The sequence below is a fragment of the Echeneis naucrates genome, chromosome 4 (assembly GCF_900963305.1).
Source record: "Echeneis naucrates chromosome 4, fEcheNa1.1, whole genome shotgun sequence".
In the NCBI taxonomy this organism is placed as follows: domain Eukaryota; kingdom Metazoa; phylum Chordata; class Actinopteri; order Carangiformes; family Echeneidae; genus Echeneis; species Echeneis naucrates.
In genome coordinates this window covers 16,739,779-16,756,302 of record NC_042514.1, presented here as the reverse complement: position 1 = coordinate 16,756,302, position 16,524 = coordinate 16,739,779, and the positions used below count along the sequence as shown (strand labels likewise).

General features: G+C 40.7%; 1 protein-coding gene across 2 annotated transcripts in view; it reads left to right on the top strand.

Moving 5' to 3' along the window:
- LOC115041653 (disks large homolog 1-like) overlaps positions 1 to 16,524 on the top strand; it is an 84,217-nt gene that overhangs the window by 9,125 nt on the left and 58,568 nt on the right. Inside the window, exon 5 of one of the 2 annotated variants that reach the window (XM_029499287.1) lies at positions 15,340 to 15,684. The exons of the other annotated variant lie outside the window; for it this stretch is intronic. Coding sequence (XP_029355147.1) covers positions 15,340 to 15,684 — 345 coding nt within the window. The remainder of the gene's footprint in view (positions 1 to 15,339; positions 15,685 to 16,524) is intronic. 2 annotated transcript variants of the gene reach the window in all.

Genomic DNA, 16,524 nt, shown 5'->3' with positions numbered 1-16,524 from the left:
TTTTTGGCGATGCATTTTAAGGACTAAATGTAATTCAGAATTACATGTTATGGATGCAAAGCGTACCAGCCGAAAGTTTTAACGACTTTATGGAGTTCATTGAACAGGATATTGTTTTCAACTGATACCCTTCAAATATAATATAATGTGCAAGACTACTGAAGACAGTAGCATCTATGCCTGTAGAGTTTGTTGTCAAACAAGATTTTATTTCTGTCAGTACTTTACTCAGCAGCTTTCCCAATCCACTTTTCATCTCTGCAGTATCCAGCCTTAAGTCCTACCCTGGTTTTTAATCAGTGTGTGATCGTTGTGTGGTTTTTACTGACTGTCCGTGCTGTGAGAGAGCAAGAGTGTCCCTTAAGAGGGTTACGTTAGGCTGCTAATAGACTTTACAGAGGTAGGGCTATTTTAGTTTGGACAAAGAGAAGGAAAGAGGAAATGATGAGGGAGAGACACAGACAAAGACGGTTGCTATGCTAGTTCGCGTTTGGAGCTTCGGTGGGATTTTTTTTTTGGACTGGCTCTTGCCAGAAAACTCCATGCTGCATCATTCCACTGATCCATCCATCTGTGGAGCTGTCCAGCTGGCATTGTGATGTAACTGTGAGGAGGGGGTCACGGCTGACAAATTAATCAACAGAGAAGGCATGAGTGGAGGGAAGAGGGAGAGAACTTCTCAAACAACCCCAGGACTGCTGAGCCCAGTCCTGTTCAACTGCAGCAGGACTAACGTAGTGATGTAGGACAGCTACAACTGGCTTGGACTTCACAACAACCTAAGTGAAAGGTTAAACGTTGTCTGAGATTTGTTGGATCAACATTGTCTGAAGTATTGGACTGAGTGTAGGTTAGCCCTGCATGTAGTAGGGCTGACACCTACTGGGCCAGCACAAAGGCTACACCTGAAAATGGACCATTCCGACTGTGCGTCCTCAGTCAATGTAATGTATTTTTATTTTTTCTTTAATTACACAGTATTGTCTCAGCCACCTGCTGTTTTTAGCATGGCTTACTCAGAAATAAAATGTCTGAGTCTTGTAGGTAGGGCATCAAGTAGCAAGGGGCAACTGAGGTTAAATCCCCTTCAGTAGTGAATGAGCAGATGGTTAGCTGTGTGTTAATGTGTAATTTGGTGTGCTTTTGTTAGCTCTGTATTCTAGCAGACATAGTTTAGGTTAGTCTAAAAACTGTTTTTTTGTTTTTTTTTAAAACCGTTATGTTTATGCACAGGATGTGGACAAATGGTATATAAGTACCTTGTTATTCAGCTGATTGAAGTGCTGCATCACAGTTTATAAAGCTAGTCTTAGGAAAAGTTCATCTTTGCATTCAGAAATACCTTCAGTTAGTGAGCCACCTAAGACAAAAGGACAAAAAATGGTATCAGAGGTGCTAGGAATCATGGAGGTTGGCTTACAATCAAACAGGGACTGAGTAATTAAGAGGAATTAGAGTAGAGCCAAAGGTTACAGCTTTACCTTTAATGATAGCTGGTAGCTAATGCTTCATTCCCTGTGCCTGTGATGAAACTTCATGGGCTGATTAAAAAATGAAACTCCACAAAGATATGGATGGACGCTGATTTCATTAATTCACCTCAACAGTGGCCACAATGGAGATCATATCCCTGTGTTTAAAGGTCCATGGTAGACACAGAGCAAGCTTTTGAAATTCAGCTTTATTGCTACACAACCTCTGCCATTTCTCAAATTAGCGTGGATCCACCACGTCATTAAACGGAAACTGTGTCAACTTTGAGTTCGAAATTGGTCATTTAGTTATTGATTTTTTATTTTTTTATTTATTTATTTTTTAATTATTATCATTATTATTTATTTTTTTTTTTTTAGATTCATCACTTTTGTGCAGGGCACAAGTCATTGTAATGAAAAAGGTGCTGTAATGTACACAGCCTCTTTAAATGGCTAAATAAATAAAGGGAATTGTAACGTCTAATACTCTTATACACTTGGCGGCAAATAGGACAAAAGCATTAGCCACTAAAACTGTCTGAGATCTTGCTACAATGCTGCTAACAGAACTCTTTTCAGCCCATATCTCTCCAAATCCACATCCCTGAAACCAATCCAGATTAATTTTTTTTATATCATTTACGGCAAAGGGCCAGCTCATATTTGACTACAGACTGCAGACCTCAGCCTAAATCAGCTCAACTTGGCTGGAGACCAGGGTCAAGTTTTGGGGCAAGAACTCAACAGTGGTCGTCAAAAAAGAAATAATCATCTTGCTAAAAAAAAAAAAAAAATCCCATCCTTTTGGCAATTGGCTCACAGAGACGACTAATAATGGCAGTTTGTTGTTCATATCTTAAACCTTATCAGTATCATCAGTTTTTTTGTTTTTTTTTCCTTTTTTTTTCAGCAGTCTTCTATGCAGGTCAGACAAGCAGGCCTGCACGCTAACATTAAATCCTTCATTGTTCGACCCATTCCATGTCTGACTTCAGCCACAGCAGCTAATCCCATTTAGCAGGTGAATAATCTCTGTGGAGCTGTGGTCTGTCCTGCACTTGTGTGTGGTGTAGTGACCTCATAGATGCTTTAAACTTTTTTATATTGAATATAGATTTAAAACATGTCTTTATGTAGATTCAGAGTATAACTGCTCTGTCTGTATGCATGCGTACAAACCTAATACAACTCATCATTTGAAAAACATTAACTTGCTCATAGGTTTTTAAATAAAACAGAAGATTGTGATTTCCACTGTGAACAAGTATGCCACCCAAGTGCTAGTTTTGGTGCATGATTAATTCCTTAAAATCTGGGTGTCATAAGGTGCAAACATGTAGCCGAATCTCAAAATATTTATTTATCTGTAACGTGTTTTAGGAGGAGCGTTAAAGCAAAATATGTTCGAGATAAAGTTAAGATTTGGAGAAGACTGTTCAATTGCTGCTGTGTCTGTGTTTCACCACACAGTGGCAGTGTATATATGAAAAACCCGCCAGCACATGAGTGGCTGAAATGATAATACTGAAAGACTTCACGCCTCCAGTTTTGCAATGCTGTAACACCATTGGCACGTACCGTGGAATTAATCACGAAACAACTCCACAAATAGTAGTAATTTTTTTTTTTTTTTTGGCACACTCAGTATTTGTTGTCATGAGGGTTCATCAGGATGCAGCGTGTCCTCGCATAAGTTCAAAGAGGGTGGACAGGATATATGGAGAAGGAAATTCATTAATGTGGAAAATGAACATACTGCTGGTAATGCTGATCATGTGACCTCTGTTTGGAGTGTGGATGTATGTTGTATCATTTGATTGGTCAGTGCGGAGAATGGAGAGTCCGCCATGATTGGCTCACTGGGAGTTTATGAGGTTACTACACACACATACACACAGTGTAGTTATTTCTGTGCTGGCTGACCTACTAATGTTAACATGGAGTGCATGCCTGCTAGGCCCATGAGGTAGCATCCTCTTTCTCACTTGCCATTTGCCTTTCATTCATTTGTTTATCTATATTTTCTTTAATGCATTCTTACCCTTTTCAAATCCATTTTTCACATTCTATCATTATTTATTATTAAATCTTTGAGTGTGTGATGTTGATAATGTGACTTTCATAGCTATGTTTACTTTCACATAATTTTTTATGAGGCGTATGAGCCAAAATGCCTGTGGCTATTCCAGATGTGTGTGTGCGTGTGTGCGCGCGTGTGTGTGTGTGTGTACGCGTGCACAACCATCAGGAAGGACTTCATCTGTTCCTTGGCAAACACAGAAGGACACACAGTCTCAAGACGGCTAAGTTACTACACAAGCCAAGACTAAAGGAAGACAGGCACTTGACCCAAAGCTGACTCTTTAGGATTATAAAAAGAAGTTTCTGGTTTTCTCTGGGAGAACCAAACATCCACAAACAATGTCAGAAATCTTCATGTCCCAAATCCAGAGCATTTTAATTTAAATATGCCCCTTTTTCTGTTGTGGCACTGAATGTGTCACCTGTGTTGTGTACCAAACTTTGCATTCACACAATCCACTTGAAAGGAGCAAAAGATGAACTGAGTGGTTGGCCTCAATTTTGAGTATGAAGGGCAATATTAAGAATATGCTCTGCAAAAACTTCAAAGCAAGTGAGGAGCACAAGAAATATCAGTAACTCAGATCAGTTTTACAGATTTACATTCATACAACAAGTGGAACAATTACACCAAAATTACTGTGAATAATATCAACCCATCCAGAGAGATTGCTAAAAATCTAATGGGTTTCAGGATGGATGCAAAAGAAATTGTTCTTGCTGTGAAGCTCTTGCTATTTGATGCGTAAAAGAGGAACAATTTCCTGAGATTTCTTGCGCAGGAAGATGTTGAGTGTTGTAACATTGTTTGTTGTTTTGTTGTAATTGGTTGATGCATTAAATATTAATCATCCAATCACAAAGCTTAACATGAGTTAATTTATGTGGATTCGGCATAAGAAAGGCTTCTTGAAGATAAAATCTCTGCTGTGCTCAGAATAACCTTTCATTACATTATTGATGTGGCTTGTCTACCTGCATCAACTTCACAATTTAATTGGCTTTTCCGGTACCTGTATCTGTACATCTTTTATCAGTATACAGTTTCTAAAGAAATCCTCTCTCTGAAAAATGTTCTAAAAAATAAAGTCTCATTACAGATAAAGAGCTTTAAATATAACTTCAGGCATAGTCTTGGGTTGTGGATTTATTGCTTAATCAGTAAACATATGAAATTGCTTTGAAAAGCTGTCGTTTCAACAATATAGGTGTCAGTGTGTCAATCCCCGTCTTCTCCACTTTTCCATCTATGCTTCCCCGTCTTCTCTGTTGGTGACCTCAAAATCACCCTCTGTTTGCTTGTTTTGTGCGCTTTGCCCTCTTCTTTCTCGCACGTCGTTTCCCTTCCTCTGTGCTTTTTCTCTCTCATGCTGTGTTGTTTGTTTTCCAGTCGAGGTGAGAAGACAGAGACAACCACAGAGAGACTACTGTGTGTGTCATAGTCCAGATGGCCCAGCCGTCAGCATCAAGAGCCCGAGTTGAAGAGTGTGCTTTGACTTGTTTGACTTGCTCTGCCCTTTATCTCCCATAAATCCTCTCCTTTCGTCTCGTCTCTTCTCTTCTCCTCCGCTCTCCAGATACTTGGCTAGTATAGGCCTGGGTGCTGTTCAAATTTTTTTCGATTACCGATATCTCAACTTTGCTACCAGTTCTGGAACAATACTTTTTTGGATACCACTTTTTTTGACATCCATTGTACCAAGATGACATTACACTTTATGGTAAAATAAAAGAACTGAAGTTTTATTTTCAGCTCCTCTGCATTTTCACACAATATCAAAAATAAATCAATTAAAAGTAATTTTATGGTTAATATCAATACTTCATAACCTAAGTTTAACTGTGTGTGCAAATTGGATTTCCCTGAAAATTGAGAGCAAACACCTGTAATGGTGTAATTGATCAAAATCCTTTTGGCTCAGCCTCTTTTCAGAACCAGCTCTGCTTTCTGTGACAGAAGACATAAACGGCTGCAGCTCAGTCATTAGTCTTGTCAAGCTTATCACCAACACTTGATAACATGAACCTCAGCTTTCTGCTGTCCACACTCTCTCTGACATGGGCATCTTAGGCAAAGCACGTTCTCTTTTCTGTATACACCAGCTCCTGAGGTCCATTATCTACTCACATGGCTATCAGATGAGTATACCTGTACGTTATTCCCAACGGATGACTCCACAGTCATACACTTACGGACACTGGCAGTTTAAAGTCACCAATTAACTTAAATGTGCACAGCTTTGGACCATGGAAGGATGCTAGAATACCTGGAGGGAGCTCACACAGGCACTGGGAGAACATACAGACTTCACATAGAAAGGCCAGCGCAGCGCTCTGCTGATGACATGGTTTTTCCTCACGTATTACTTGTAATCGCGGGTCTTGCTTCGTATGGCCCAGAATGCGGCGGGTCTTCAATAACCTTAAAAGGACATGTCACTGCTTACTGACTTCCACTAGCTACAGTACCCATGGCTACCCAAATCAATATTTAGCCACTAAAGCTTGTCTTAAGAGTGACTTCTGGGTTTGTACACATCAACAGGAAGACAATCAACAGAAGAATTCTCCATTATCACTACACATTTTTAGTCCATGCTATTCTCATATGTGCTGTCGATGGTTGAACGCCCTACCAAATGCTATCAGAGGAGGAATAACTATCTTCTATAAGTATATCCACCTCACCTGATTCCCAACTTCACCGAATGTACTGAAGTCCTTGCCAAAAGGGTAAATTTGATTGTAAATGCGCCCATAAATGAAACTTGTAGTGGTGGTGATGCGATGTAGTTCATTAATTTGCTCAACAGAACATAATGTCATCCAGCAAAGAGATACTGTTGCCAATCGAATATGTACATGTAGGCATTTCTGGTAGATTGCTTTGTGGCATGTGATTATTAGGTTAACAGTAAATTATTCCTCATGTAGTTTTTTTTTTTTTACTGTTTATTAGTGTTTTGGTACATAATAAGCCTTCAGGCTTGTGAATTGTTGCTGAGATTGGACTTTGTGGATCTCATTTTGTGTCTCACCAGGGCCTCAGGCAACACTCCCTTACTAAGCCCTTTGTGCTATTTTAATGCAAGCACTATTTTTGATGCGAATACTCACTTATGCTAAGATTGTGGTCAAGAGGGTTAATTTGCATCATCACATTGAGTGTGGACGGGACATTCCGGTTTGTAGTAAAGCAAGACGTGCATTTATCACTTGTGGTTTTAGCTGGTTTAATGGGAGCACTGATGACGTTGATGGTCGTGCATCCTGATCACCTGTGGTTCAAAATGGCTCAATGCTAATGTTGTTGTCCCGCTGCCAGCTAATCCACAGGGATGTGTTCGAATGTCAGTTGAACAAGTCGTGCCAGAAAAACGTGTGTGATCATGACTTGTAGTGATGTAACAACACTGTCTCTACATCAGCCATTCAATCTATATGCCTTTCTGTTCCCGTCCACCACTGTACTACTGTATTTGGTCAGTTCAGTATTCAGGAGCATGCATAATACTGTACCCTTACCCGTCTCTTCGTGTGTGTGTGTGTGTGTGTGTGTGTGCTGTATGACTATACAAGGCAAAGCATCACTGCAGCAGGAAGAATAGGAGAGAGAGAGAGAGGGATAGGGAGGACATAAAAAGACGCATATTTTAAAACCTCCTTCCACCTCAGTGTGCAGGTCTCTTTCTTTCTTTCTTCCTTCTTCTTTCTCTCATTGATCTTGCTGTTTAGAGGCGGGCCACGAGAGGCAGTGGAGCGAACTGAGGGAGAGTGAGGCAGAGAGAGAGAGAGAGAGAGACAGAGAGAGGGAGAAAGAAAGAAAGAAAGAGAAGGGGAGCAAGAGAACGAGAGGCAAACTCTCAGAGAGAGGAGATAAAGGACTGGGACTGCTGCTGCAGAAGAGGACAACAGAGATCACATCCATACTGACACACATGCACACACATTCATTCATGCACACGCAAAAACAGACTGACCCACACATGCTGACAACAACACACTGAACACAAACACACACACACACATGCGCACGTGCTAACCCATTCTGACACACACACACAAACAAACACACGCTGATGCACAGGCAGGCAGTGACCATGCTGCTCCTTACATCTTGACCAGCTATGAGGATTAACTTGATTGAGCTGATGATGAAGATGAGAACGATGAAGAGCGTGAGGGAGAGGACACCGGCCTGCCACAGCTGAGGACTGTAGCCAGGCGGTGGGGGGAGGGAGAGGGCAGGGGGGCTGGCAGAGTGGGTGATTGTGGGACAGGATGGAGCGCAGTTGATGGAAGACATGCATGTGCATGTGTGTGTGCATGTGTGTGTGGATGTGTGCATGAGTGTGAGGATGTGTGCGAGTGTGAAATGTGTGTATGAAGACTAGGATGCCCCCCCAGCGTGGGACCAGCTAGCTAACGTTAGCCACATGTTGTGCCACTGCAAAGTAGCATGTACCAACAACACCATATCTCTGATGTTTGGATGCAAGGTAGGTAGAGAGTTTTGTGTGTCTGTGTGTGTGTGTTAGTGCATGAAAGAGACAGACACCAAGAGAGAAAGAGATGCAGGGGTAGATGCAAAGTAATGTGAGAGAGAGACACTGACTAAGGCAAACTGTGCTGAGACAGAGAAGGAAAGAGGTAATGACTAAGCTTGTCAAGGGACTCAGGGTTGAGGTAAACTAAGGTGAGAGTTAGTAGCCAGCAGGAGAGTGAGAGAGTGAGAGCGAGGTAGAGTGAGAGGTCCTAGCTGTGTGTGTTCGAGGTAGGCACAGGGGTAGAGAATACTGTAGCAGGGTTGTGCTCTGCTGTCTGATTTCATTATAGATTCTAGAGCCAGTTTATCATCAGCATCTCCAGTAGAAGCCCTGTTGCTGCTACTGCTGTATCTGATGCCTCACTGGTTTCAATTCAGAACTTCAACTTATTTGAGTCTGAGTAAATATGTCACATGTTAAATTCCGGCAGTAATTAGTGTAATTATGAGAATGTAAATATAAATGTCTGCTTCAAAGTATTGAACCTGGTGAGTTTTGGTTTGCAGACTTGTATTCATGTTTTGTTTTGTTTTGTTTTTTTTGGCCACTTGGGGCAGAGCACCAAGACATTAGCATTCAGCATTGTTTTAACATTACAATCAGCATGCGGTTGTGTTTGTAGCCATCTAATGAATATATCCCCAAAGTTCAATCAAGGTTTCCAGAAACACCCGAGGGAAATATGTGGATGTTTTGCTCTAAGTGGTCACCAACGTTCACCAGTATAGTTGATAACTTTGTCTGTCTGCTGTTTGGTGCTATCCAGACAGTGTACACGTTTCCACAATAAACAGCTGCTTGCACTATTCTGTAAGTAGAGCTTACAGAAACTGCCTAGTGAGGTAATTCTTTGTCAATGCACTTCACACTTTATATCGATTTTATAAAAAAAAAAAACAATCCTGATTATATCAGTATATGATCGAAAATAAATGAGAGTTTAGTTAATATGCCAGTTAGTCCATCTCTGTTAAACTTTCCTGAAGTTCAGCATACCCTCCCTGCTAATTTGTTTTTTTTTTAATAGAGGAAGTGACTTGTGTGAATGCTTGGGGACTAGAAGTTCTGTATGGCACGTAGGTCTGCATTTGATAACCTTGGGCCACTGCGGGAAATATTCTGGGAACACCCACCATGTTGAACTTGATAAGCAGGCTCACATGGACAGAATTGTCTTGTGTGTAATGTTATGTGTCCCCCCTCAAAAAAAAAACAAAACAAAAACAGAAAAACATGCTCTTCTTGAAGCAAGATTTCTCAGTAAATAATTAATATCTGAGCAACTGAAGCTACATTAAGTTCATATCCATTCTATTATGAATGTAAAATCTGCAGCCTCTCGACAGGTCTTTGGCAGCACTAGCCCATTATTAAATTAATACTGCCATATCTCTTACGAGGGTGCCGACTCACTAATTACATAACATAAGGCTACGCTAAGTGAATGGGCTTAGGTTAAAATTGGCAATCATCAGCTTGCAAAGTACTCGGAAACAGTTGAGTGAAAAATCAACACATGAAATATTAAAATTCCACCCAAGTGCTTAAGGACCTTGCCTTTGATGTGGAGGAGCAGTTGGTACACTGAGCCGCATCTCTGAACAGTCATTAAACACACAGCTAACCCAAAAATGGCTTCTTAAATGGGTCTGTAAACTTGTTTAAATAGCACAGTGAAAGGCAGGATATGAGCATGAGAAAAGTGAGGGGGAGAGAAATAGAAAAAAGACGATATTTACAGCTGATTAAAAAAATAATATCTGTCAGAATTATTTGAATGTAGAAAACAGAGATGAGAGGAGGGAGCTAAATTTACTGTGGCATTCATGTGCAGGGCTCCAATATAAGAAGATACAGTTGAGTCACTGGACTGTGTGTGTATCTGTGTGTATGGGCATGCTGTTGTCCAGTTCACTAGTAAGGACATAATAAATTGTATGGACTTTATTTCTGTCCCGTTAGATCGCCTCAGCCTGACAAGCAGGTCGAGAGACAACTGCTTGACTGGAGCTATAGAGAGAGAGGGAACATCAACACGAGAATTTGACACGGAGAGAGCAGCATTCCTCTAGAAATATAGCTAGAGAGGGTAATATCACTGAGTGTGTCCTGGGGATAGTATCAAGTTGCTGAAGGATTGTGATATGTGTGGAAGAGATTCCTGAGATATCGTCCAGTTAATTAGCCGTCAGCCGTCCATTTGTAGCTGTCCGCCAACCTGTTTGTAGAAAGGAAGCATTATCACTGCAGTGTTTTCTGTATGTTCCCACTTCAGTGTATACCCACCTATCCCCCCTCAGACACAGATGGTCAGCTTGACTGCATCCTCTTCTCCATGCCTTCCTTGTAATATTTAGTGCCTCCGTGTAAATATATATATATATATATTTTTTTTTTTTTTTTATTTATTTATTTTTTTTTTGTTTGTTTGTTTGTCGTTGGTATCTTTGAAATTTGAGTTGAATGCCAGTGTTGTATGAGGCTGAGTTTCCAAAAAGTAATAAAACTAATCATATACACAGTACAATGAAGTGTTTCAAATTCTAATGAAGATCTCTTGATTCATTTACAGTTAATTATGTTAGTTATATCACTATTTATGACTCAAAATGTTTTCATCTGCTGTGCATCTGTGCACCTCAGTGTGGCAAGGACCCAAATGTGTGGTCAAGCCAACAGTACACAAAAATGTCATGACAAGATATAAAAAAATCAGACAGTGGAGCACTGTAAGTCCACCAACATACGATGTATTACAGTACCGAGAGATTTATTTGTAGTCATGAGTTCCCAGAACCAGCAAGTGATAGCACTTTAAAATGCTGAACTTATTTATAAACTTAGAGAACTATGAGAGGCTTTTCAAATGGGGGAAAAAAAAAAGTCACACAATCCCCCCTGATGACGGCAGGATAGCTGGAATCGTTTGAGAAATGGATGGTGCTAAAGAAGAGCTGTGTCGATTGTTCTGATTGACAGACGGATAACTCAGTTTTATAAAAACCCAAGACACCATTCATCTTGAGTATGCAAAGGTAAAGAATAGTCCAGTCTTCTTTTCTTTTCACTTTTACTCCATAAGAAATACAAAGCACTTTGAAGTTAATGACAAATACTCAAATGTCAATTTTGGAACTTAGTTCTGCTGAAAACAAAAGGTGATCGTTGCCACTTCTTTTCTTAATGGAGAAATGTGACAATTGAGAATGGGTGAACTCCAAACTACATGAAGGACTACAGGAGCCTACACTGGCACACACACACACACACGCATGGGGGAGAGTATACTTTAAATACATGCGGGTGCACTACCTTCATATTACCTACCCAGCAATGTGTCCATGTCTGAGGCAGTTTAAGTGTCTAAGACGATAAATCAAATACACCTTAACTAGGTCAGAGATATCAACACATTCAAAATAGATGAATATGTCTCTCTCTTTCTGCCCAGGTCTGTATTTCTACTGAAGAACTGACTGAATCCAGAGTGGAGGAAAATTATGAGGTCCTTAAAATGAAACATTTAAAGTGGCTTTACCTTCGTAACCGGATGTCTTTCATCTTAGTTTTTCCAGCCACATGAAGCTACTTGTTTTCATCACATCCGTTTTTGAATAATACATTTCCTGTTGCCTACTTTCTGTTTATATTTCCAATCATGGTGTTGCAAAGTTTTCCTTCATTGTGTTGATCTTGGAATCCCTTATTTGGTAACACCGGGTTGCATCCCACATTGATTAAGAAAAAAAAATTTTAAAGTAGAAAGAAAACTAAAAATGGTGAATGTCAGATAGCAAGGCAGGAATATCAAGACAACAGTAAGAAAATAAAATCAGATTCCTCTATATTTGGTGGGTGAAAAAGAATATGTATCAACAGTAAACACATGGCAGCAGTTACATTTTAAGTGAATACAGTGAGGGGAAAAAATGCACATGCTCACTGATTGGCTAATTTATGAAGTGATTGAACCATTTGTACTTGTTACTGTGACTTTGTCATAGTTGATCTGGCAATAAGTGCTTGTGTATTTTATTCCAATAAAGCTAGAGAGAGGGCATGATGGGAAAGACAGAGAGAGGTGAAAAGATATAGAGAAAGAGAGAGAGAGATGGAGGCACGTGTGTGTGTGCGAGAAGCCCCTTACGGCAGAGGATCCCCTGCTCTTTCATATCTCACCAAGCGTGACTAATGCCTGGCTTTACTCTGACACACACACACACACACACACAGATAGGAATGAACACATAGACATGTACTAGGATGCTGAATCTGCTCCCAATCTAGTCACGTTTCTCTGGCTACGCAACACTGGCTGACACATTAAAACATGACAGCCACAGTGTGCACGTGTGTTTCTGTGTGTGTGTGTGTGTGTGTGTGTGTGTGTGTGTTCAGCGGCCTTTCTGCAGGCGCAGTCCTGATTAGGAATGCTCATCTCTTGCTAGATGGGCAAACGGAGAAACACACACACACACACACACTTTGATGTAAAAACAGACATATTTGGTGTCTCCGATCATTCATGCATGAATTGATTCAGAAGTGCTCTTGTATCATGTGAAAGTGAAACTCTAAATATAGGATTATAGCTGTGTGTGTGAGAGTGAGTGAGTGCACGAGCGTGTATCTTTGCGTGTATGTGGGTGCAGAGGGCAGTAGCAGCAGTGTTGTGACAACACTGTTAGCCAGGTCTCTACAGGGTCATAGTGCCCGGCTGCTCGATCGCTGCACAGAGTTATTTTAAAACATTTCTGAATAATTATCCAGTAAATATTGAATGAAAAGATCAGAGCGAAAGGACAGGTTGCGAACGCCAGTCTAAATTAGGTTAAAGTGCGCAGCAGGAGAAGCATGTGGCAGAGCACACAAGGCCATGTCTGTTTGAATGCAGTGGAACAAACTGATAGATTTATGCAAAGAAGGGTTCTCCTGTGAAATCAAACACCCACTCTCTGCCCAAAACACAACTACCATAGATCCTCCCATTCCATTGCTGACCACGATGAGTCAGCTGCATGTTTGGACAAATGTAGGGGAACTACTTTAATATTACAGATGTAGTATACACTTAATGACATGAAATGATAAAACATACGGTTGAAAACATTATGGTTTTATGTTTACTAGCTTTAGTCTTTTGAATCTAGGATTCTTAACTTTGCTACCAAATAAGTCATGACTGCAGAAGACGAGTGTTTTTAAAACTGCTCCAAACTGCTCTAAAATTCTCTCTTGGGAACGAAGATTAATTAAGGCTGTGGGCTGTGTAGTTACTGATGTACGGATGCAGAGGGAGCTGCCTGATAAATCACAAAGGCACACGTCCTTTTGTAATCTTTGTCCAAGTGCTTGGATTGACTCCAGCCTTGACTGTTACAGTTACATGTTGAACACCAACCTTTATCGAGCCTTTTCTCAAACATTATATCATAGTTCAAATGGCTCTGAGACTCCAGAATGTGACTGTGATAAGTTGTTGAGTGATAAGTTTTTAGTTTTTTTTTTCCAGTAATAAAAACAAGCAGATTCAGCGAAGTCAGCTCTTCATCACTACTGAGCGAGAGGGCAGTAAAAGGTCAAATGTCGCATTAGCAGGACTGACTGGGAGACAGCTTGGCTCTCTGCAGGGGATCCATCTATCTGAATACATCTGTTATCAGAACTGAAGGCTGGATGTGTCTGATAGTGGTGTAGCTTTAGTCCGGTCCAATGAATTCCTAGATTTCTGTGCAATGACTACGTAACATCACACTCGTTCAGAAAGTTAACATTTTGTACTTGTTCTGCAGTCTTTGACATTACCCTGCGGTGAAGATGTTTCCTGAAGACGCGTTTCTTTAATCAAGCCCCACATTTCCCAGCTGTGTCAGCTGCAAAAATCTCCATTCAGCTCTTTAATGTACATCTCTAATAGAGAGATTAAAATAATGTATGGGAGCGAAACAACAGTTGCTGTTGTCGTTATTTTTATTAACATAATACATCGGAAATTGAAGTGAAAAACACATTTCACAAGTGATGGCAAATAAAATTTTTTGAGTTATGAGATTGGGTTGTAATCATACAGATGTCACACATCTCTTTAATGGACTCTTGTGTATATACCTTGATTGATAAAATGAGTAACCAGACTCCAGGAAGTTTGATTTGTGACTGTTCTGTGCTGTATTAACTTTGTCTGTTTAGCTGACATTACGCTGTTATCGTGGTATTGATCAGAGAATCCACATCCAATTTGTCTCAAAGGTTCAAGGCTATAAATTTCATGCTTCTCTTTATCAGCGTCTCCTGTTCTTGACCAGTTTAGATTTAATAAGAGATTAATGCGGGATGAGGGATTTTACCTGGATCATTATGTTACCTCACTGAAGGCGTGATCATACCTGCTGGTGCAGAAAGGGTCGACCCATTCAGCACCGCAGCAAGCTATCTTCCACACCATGGAACCACCATGTCACAGATTCAAGTATCCGGCGTCCCTCTCTCCTGAGCTTCACTGTACTCTGTCCAGTAGAGCAGAAAAAAAGCATCAAATAATTAACGAAAGAGATGAAGAGAAGTGAGGAAGGGTGTGTGGGAATAAGGATTGAGGCGGAGGAGAAGAAATAGCGAGACCAGCACAGTGAGAGCCTTAGAGACATGATAAAGGTATACAGAGTGGAGGAAGAGGAGGAGAGAAAGAAGTGGTTATTCCCAGAGGCGGGTTTGTTCCCTGGTCACTGTCCTCATTCACTTTTGCATCTCGTTTTGCCTAAAAACTTGTGTTGAAAGTCGCGTGCGTGTGTGTGTGTGTGTGTGTGTGTGTGTGTGTGTGCGCGTACATATTTACTGATTATGTGCATTTCTACTCCCATATGTAGACAATTGGAGCCGTGCTGGGTGTACACCTGGACTGTCCCTTTTGCTTACACATGCAAACTGTAGTCTAAAAACACTCCCATTACACACACACACGAGCACATACATACTGCGGCGTGCTATTTCATGCTGGTTTGCATGTTGCTCTAATGCTTTCTTCTTTTCCAGCTTGACTAAATATTTATTTTCTACTTTTCTAAACTAACCTTTTTCATTCTCTTTTTTTTCCCCTTCACCTTCCTGTACCTTATCTTCCTCCTTTTCCATTGTCATTTTCTCCATTTCTTCCTGGTCCTCCTTTTCATTTCCTTTCTTCCATTTTACATTCCTTTCTGCTTGATTTCCTTTGCCCTCTTCATCTCTTCTCACTATAGAAGTATCGGTATCAAGAAGAAGAGGGTGCGTCGCCAGGCGCCCCAAAACTCCACCAACACCCGTGTCATCAGCACCCAATGGGAGTAGCTGGAGAGCTGAGGGATGGAGGGACCTTGGGGAGGGAGGGCAGGGAAGGACGGGAAGGGGGGACCTGGAGGCGAGAGGGAGGGGCCGGCACCATGGAGAGGGAGAGGGAACGGGAACGGTCCCTGGGGAGGGATGGATCTTTTGGTCGCCATGGTGACTTGCGTGGGGCAGAGCTGGTCCAGGTGGCAGAGCGGCAGCTTTCACAGATTCAACACGTTCACGGATACGTCAGTCACACACACATCACGCCTGTTCAGGTAACTGAGTCTGAGCGTCCATCTCTGTGGCTGTGTAACAGAGCATGCACACGTGGATTGTGTCTGTCCCCATCACATCTGCTATCTAACATAGATGTACCTGTTTGTCACAGCCATAGAAACACAAACATGGCTCACACTGGCACCATGTTCCCTGAAGGGATTATCAATCTGTCTGTCAACATCGGTTCTGGTGACAGATGCCTTTTATTTGAGGTCAGATATTCTTGTTCTCTGAAATCCTTTTTGGATATTTATGTTATACAAAATCTCTGAAATCTTTTCTTGATTTTAATGTTATTTGAGGCCCAATCCATAATTTTTGTTTCATATTCTTACATAATTGAAGACCTTGTGTTAAAGTGTCAACCGAAGGTGGTTGTATAAATTTTTACACACAATTTCAGACATGTGTCCAAGATATTAGTTATATTCTAATAATCTTTACTGAAGGAATTATTAAGTTATGGCCATGGTATTTTTTAAGGTAAAAAAAACCTTGACCTTTGACCTTTTGATGACACTATTCCACAAACTTCTTCCTAGAGTCCAAGTTGGCTTTTTTCTCTTTCAATTTTAATGAAAGCCCTTGCAAGTGTTCCTGATTTATTGAGTTCACAAGACTAGGACAGGTGGAAGAGGAATAATGAGGTGAACACATCGATTCTCATTCTTCAAGTCACCGTTGACTCTGACTATATTTAAACAAGGCCACAGTTTTCCTTGAAGCTTAATTGAGAGCTGTTAGTCCCTAAAAAAAACAAAAAAACAAACTATATCACAGAATATTTTGAGATATATATATTTATACTCATTTTGAACTGAAAGGCAGCAAACATT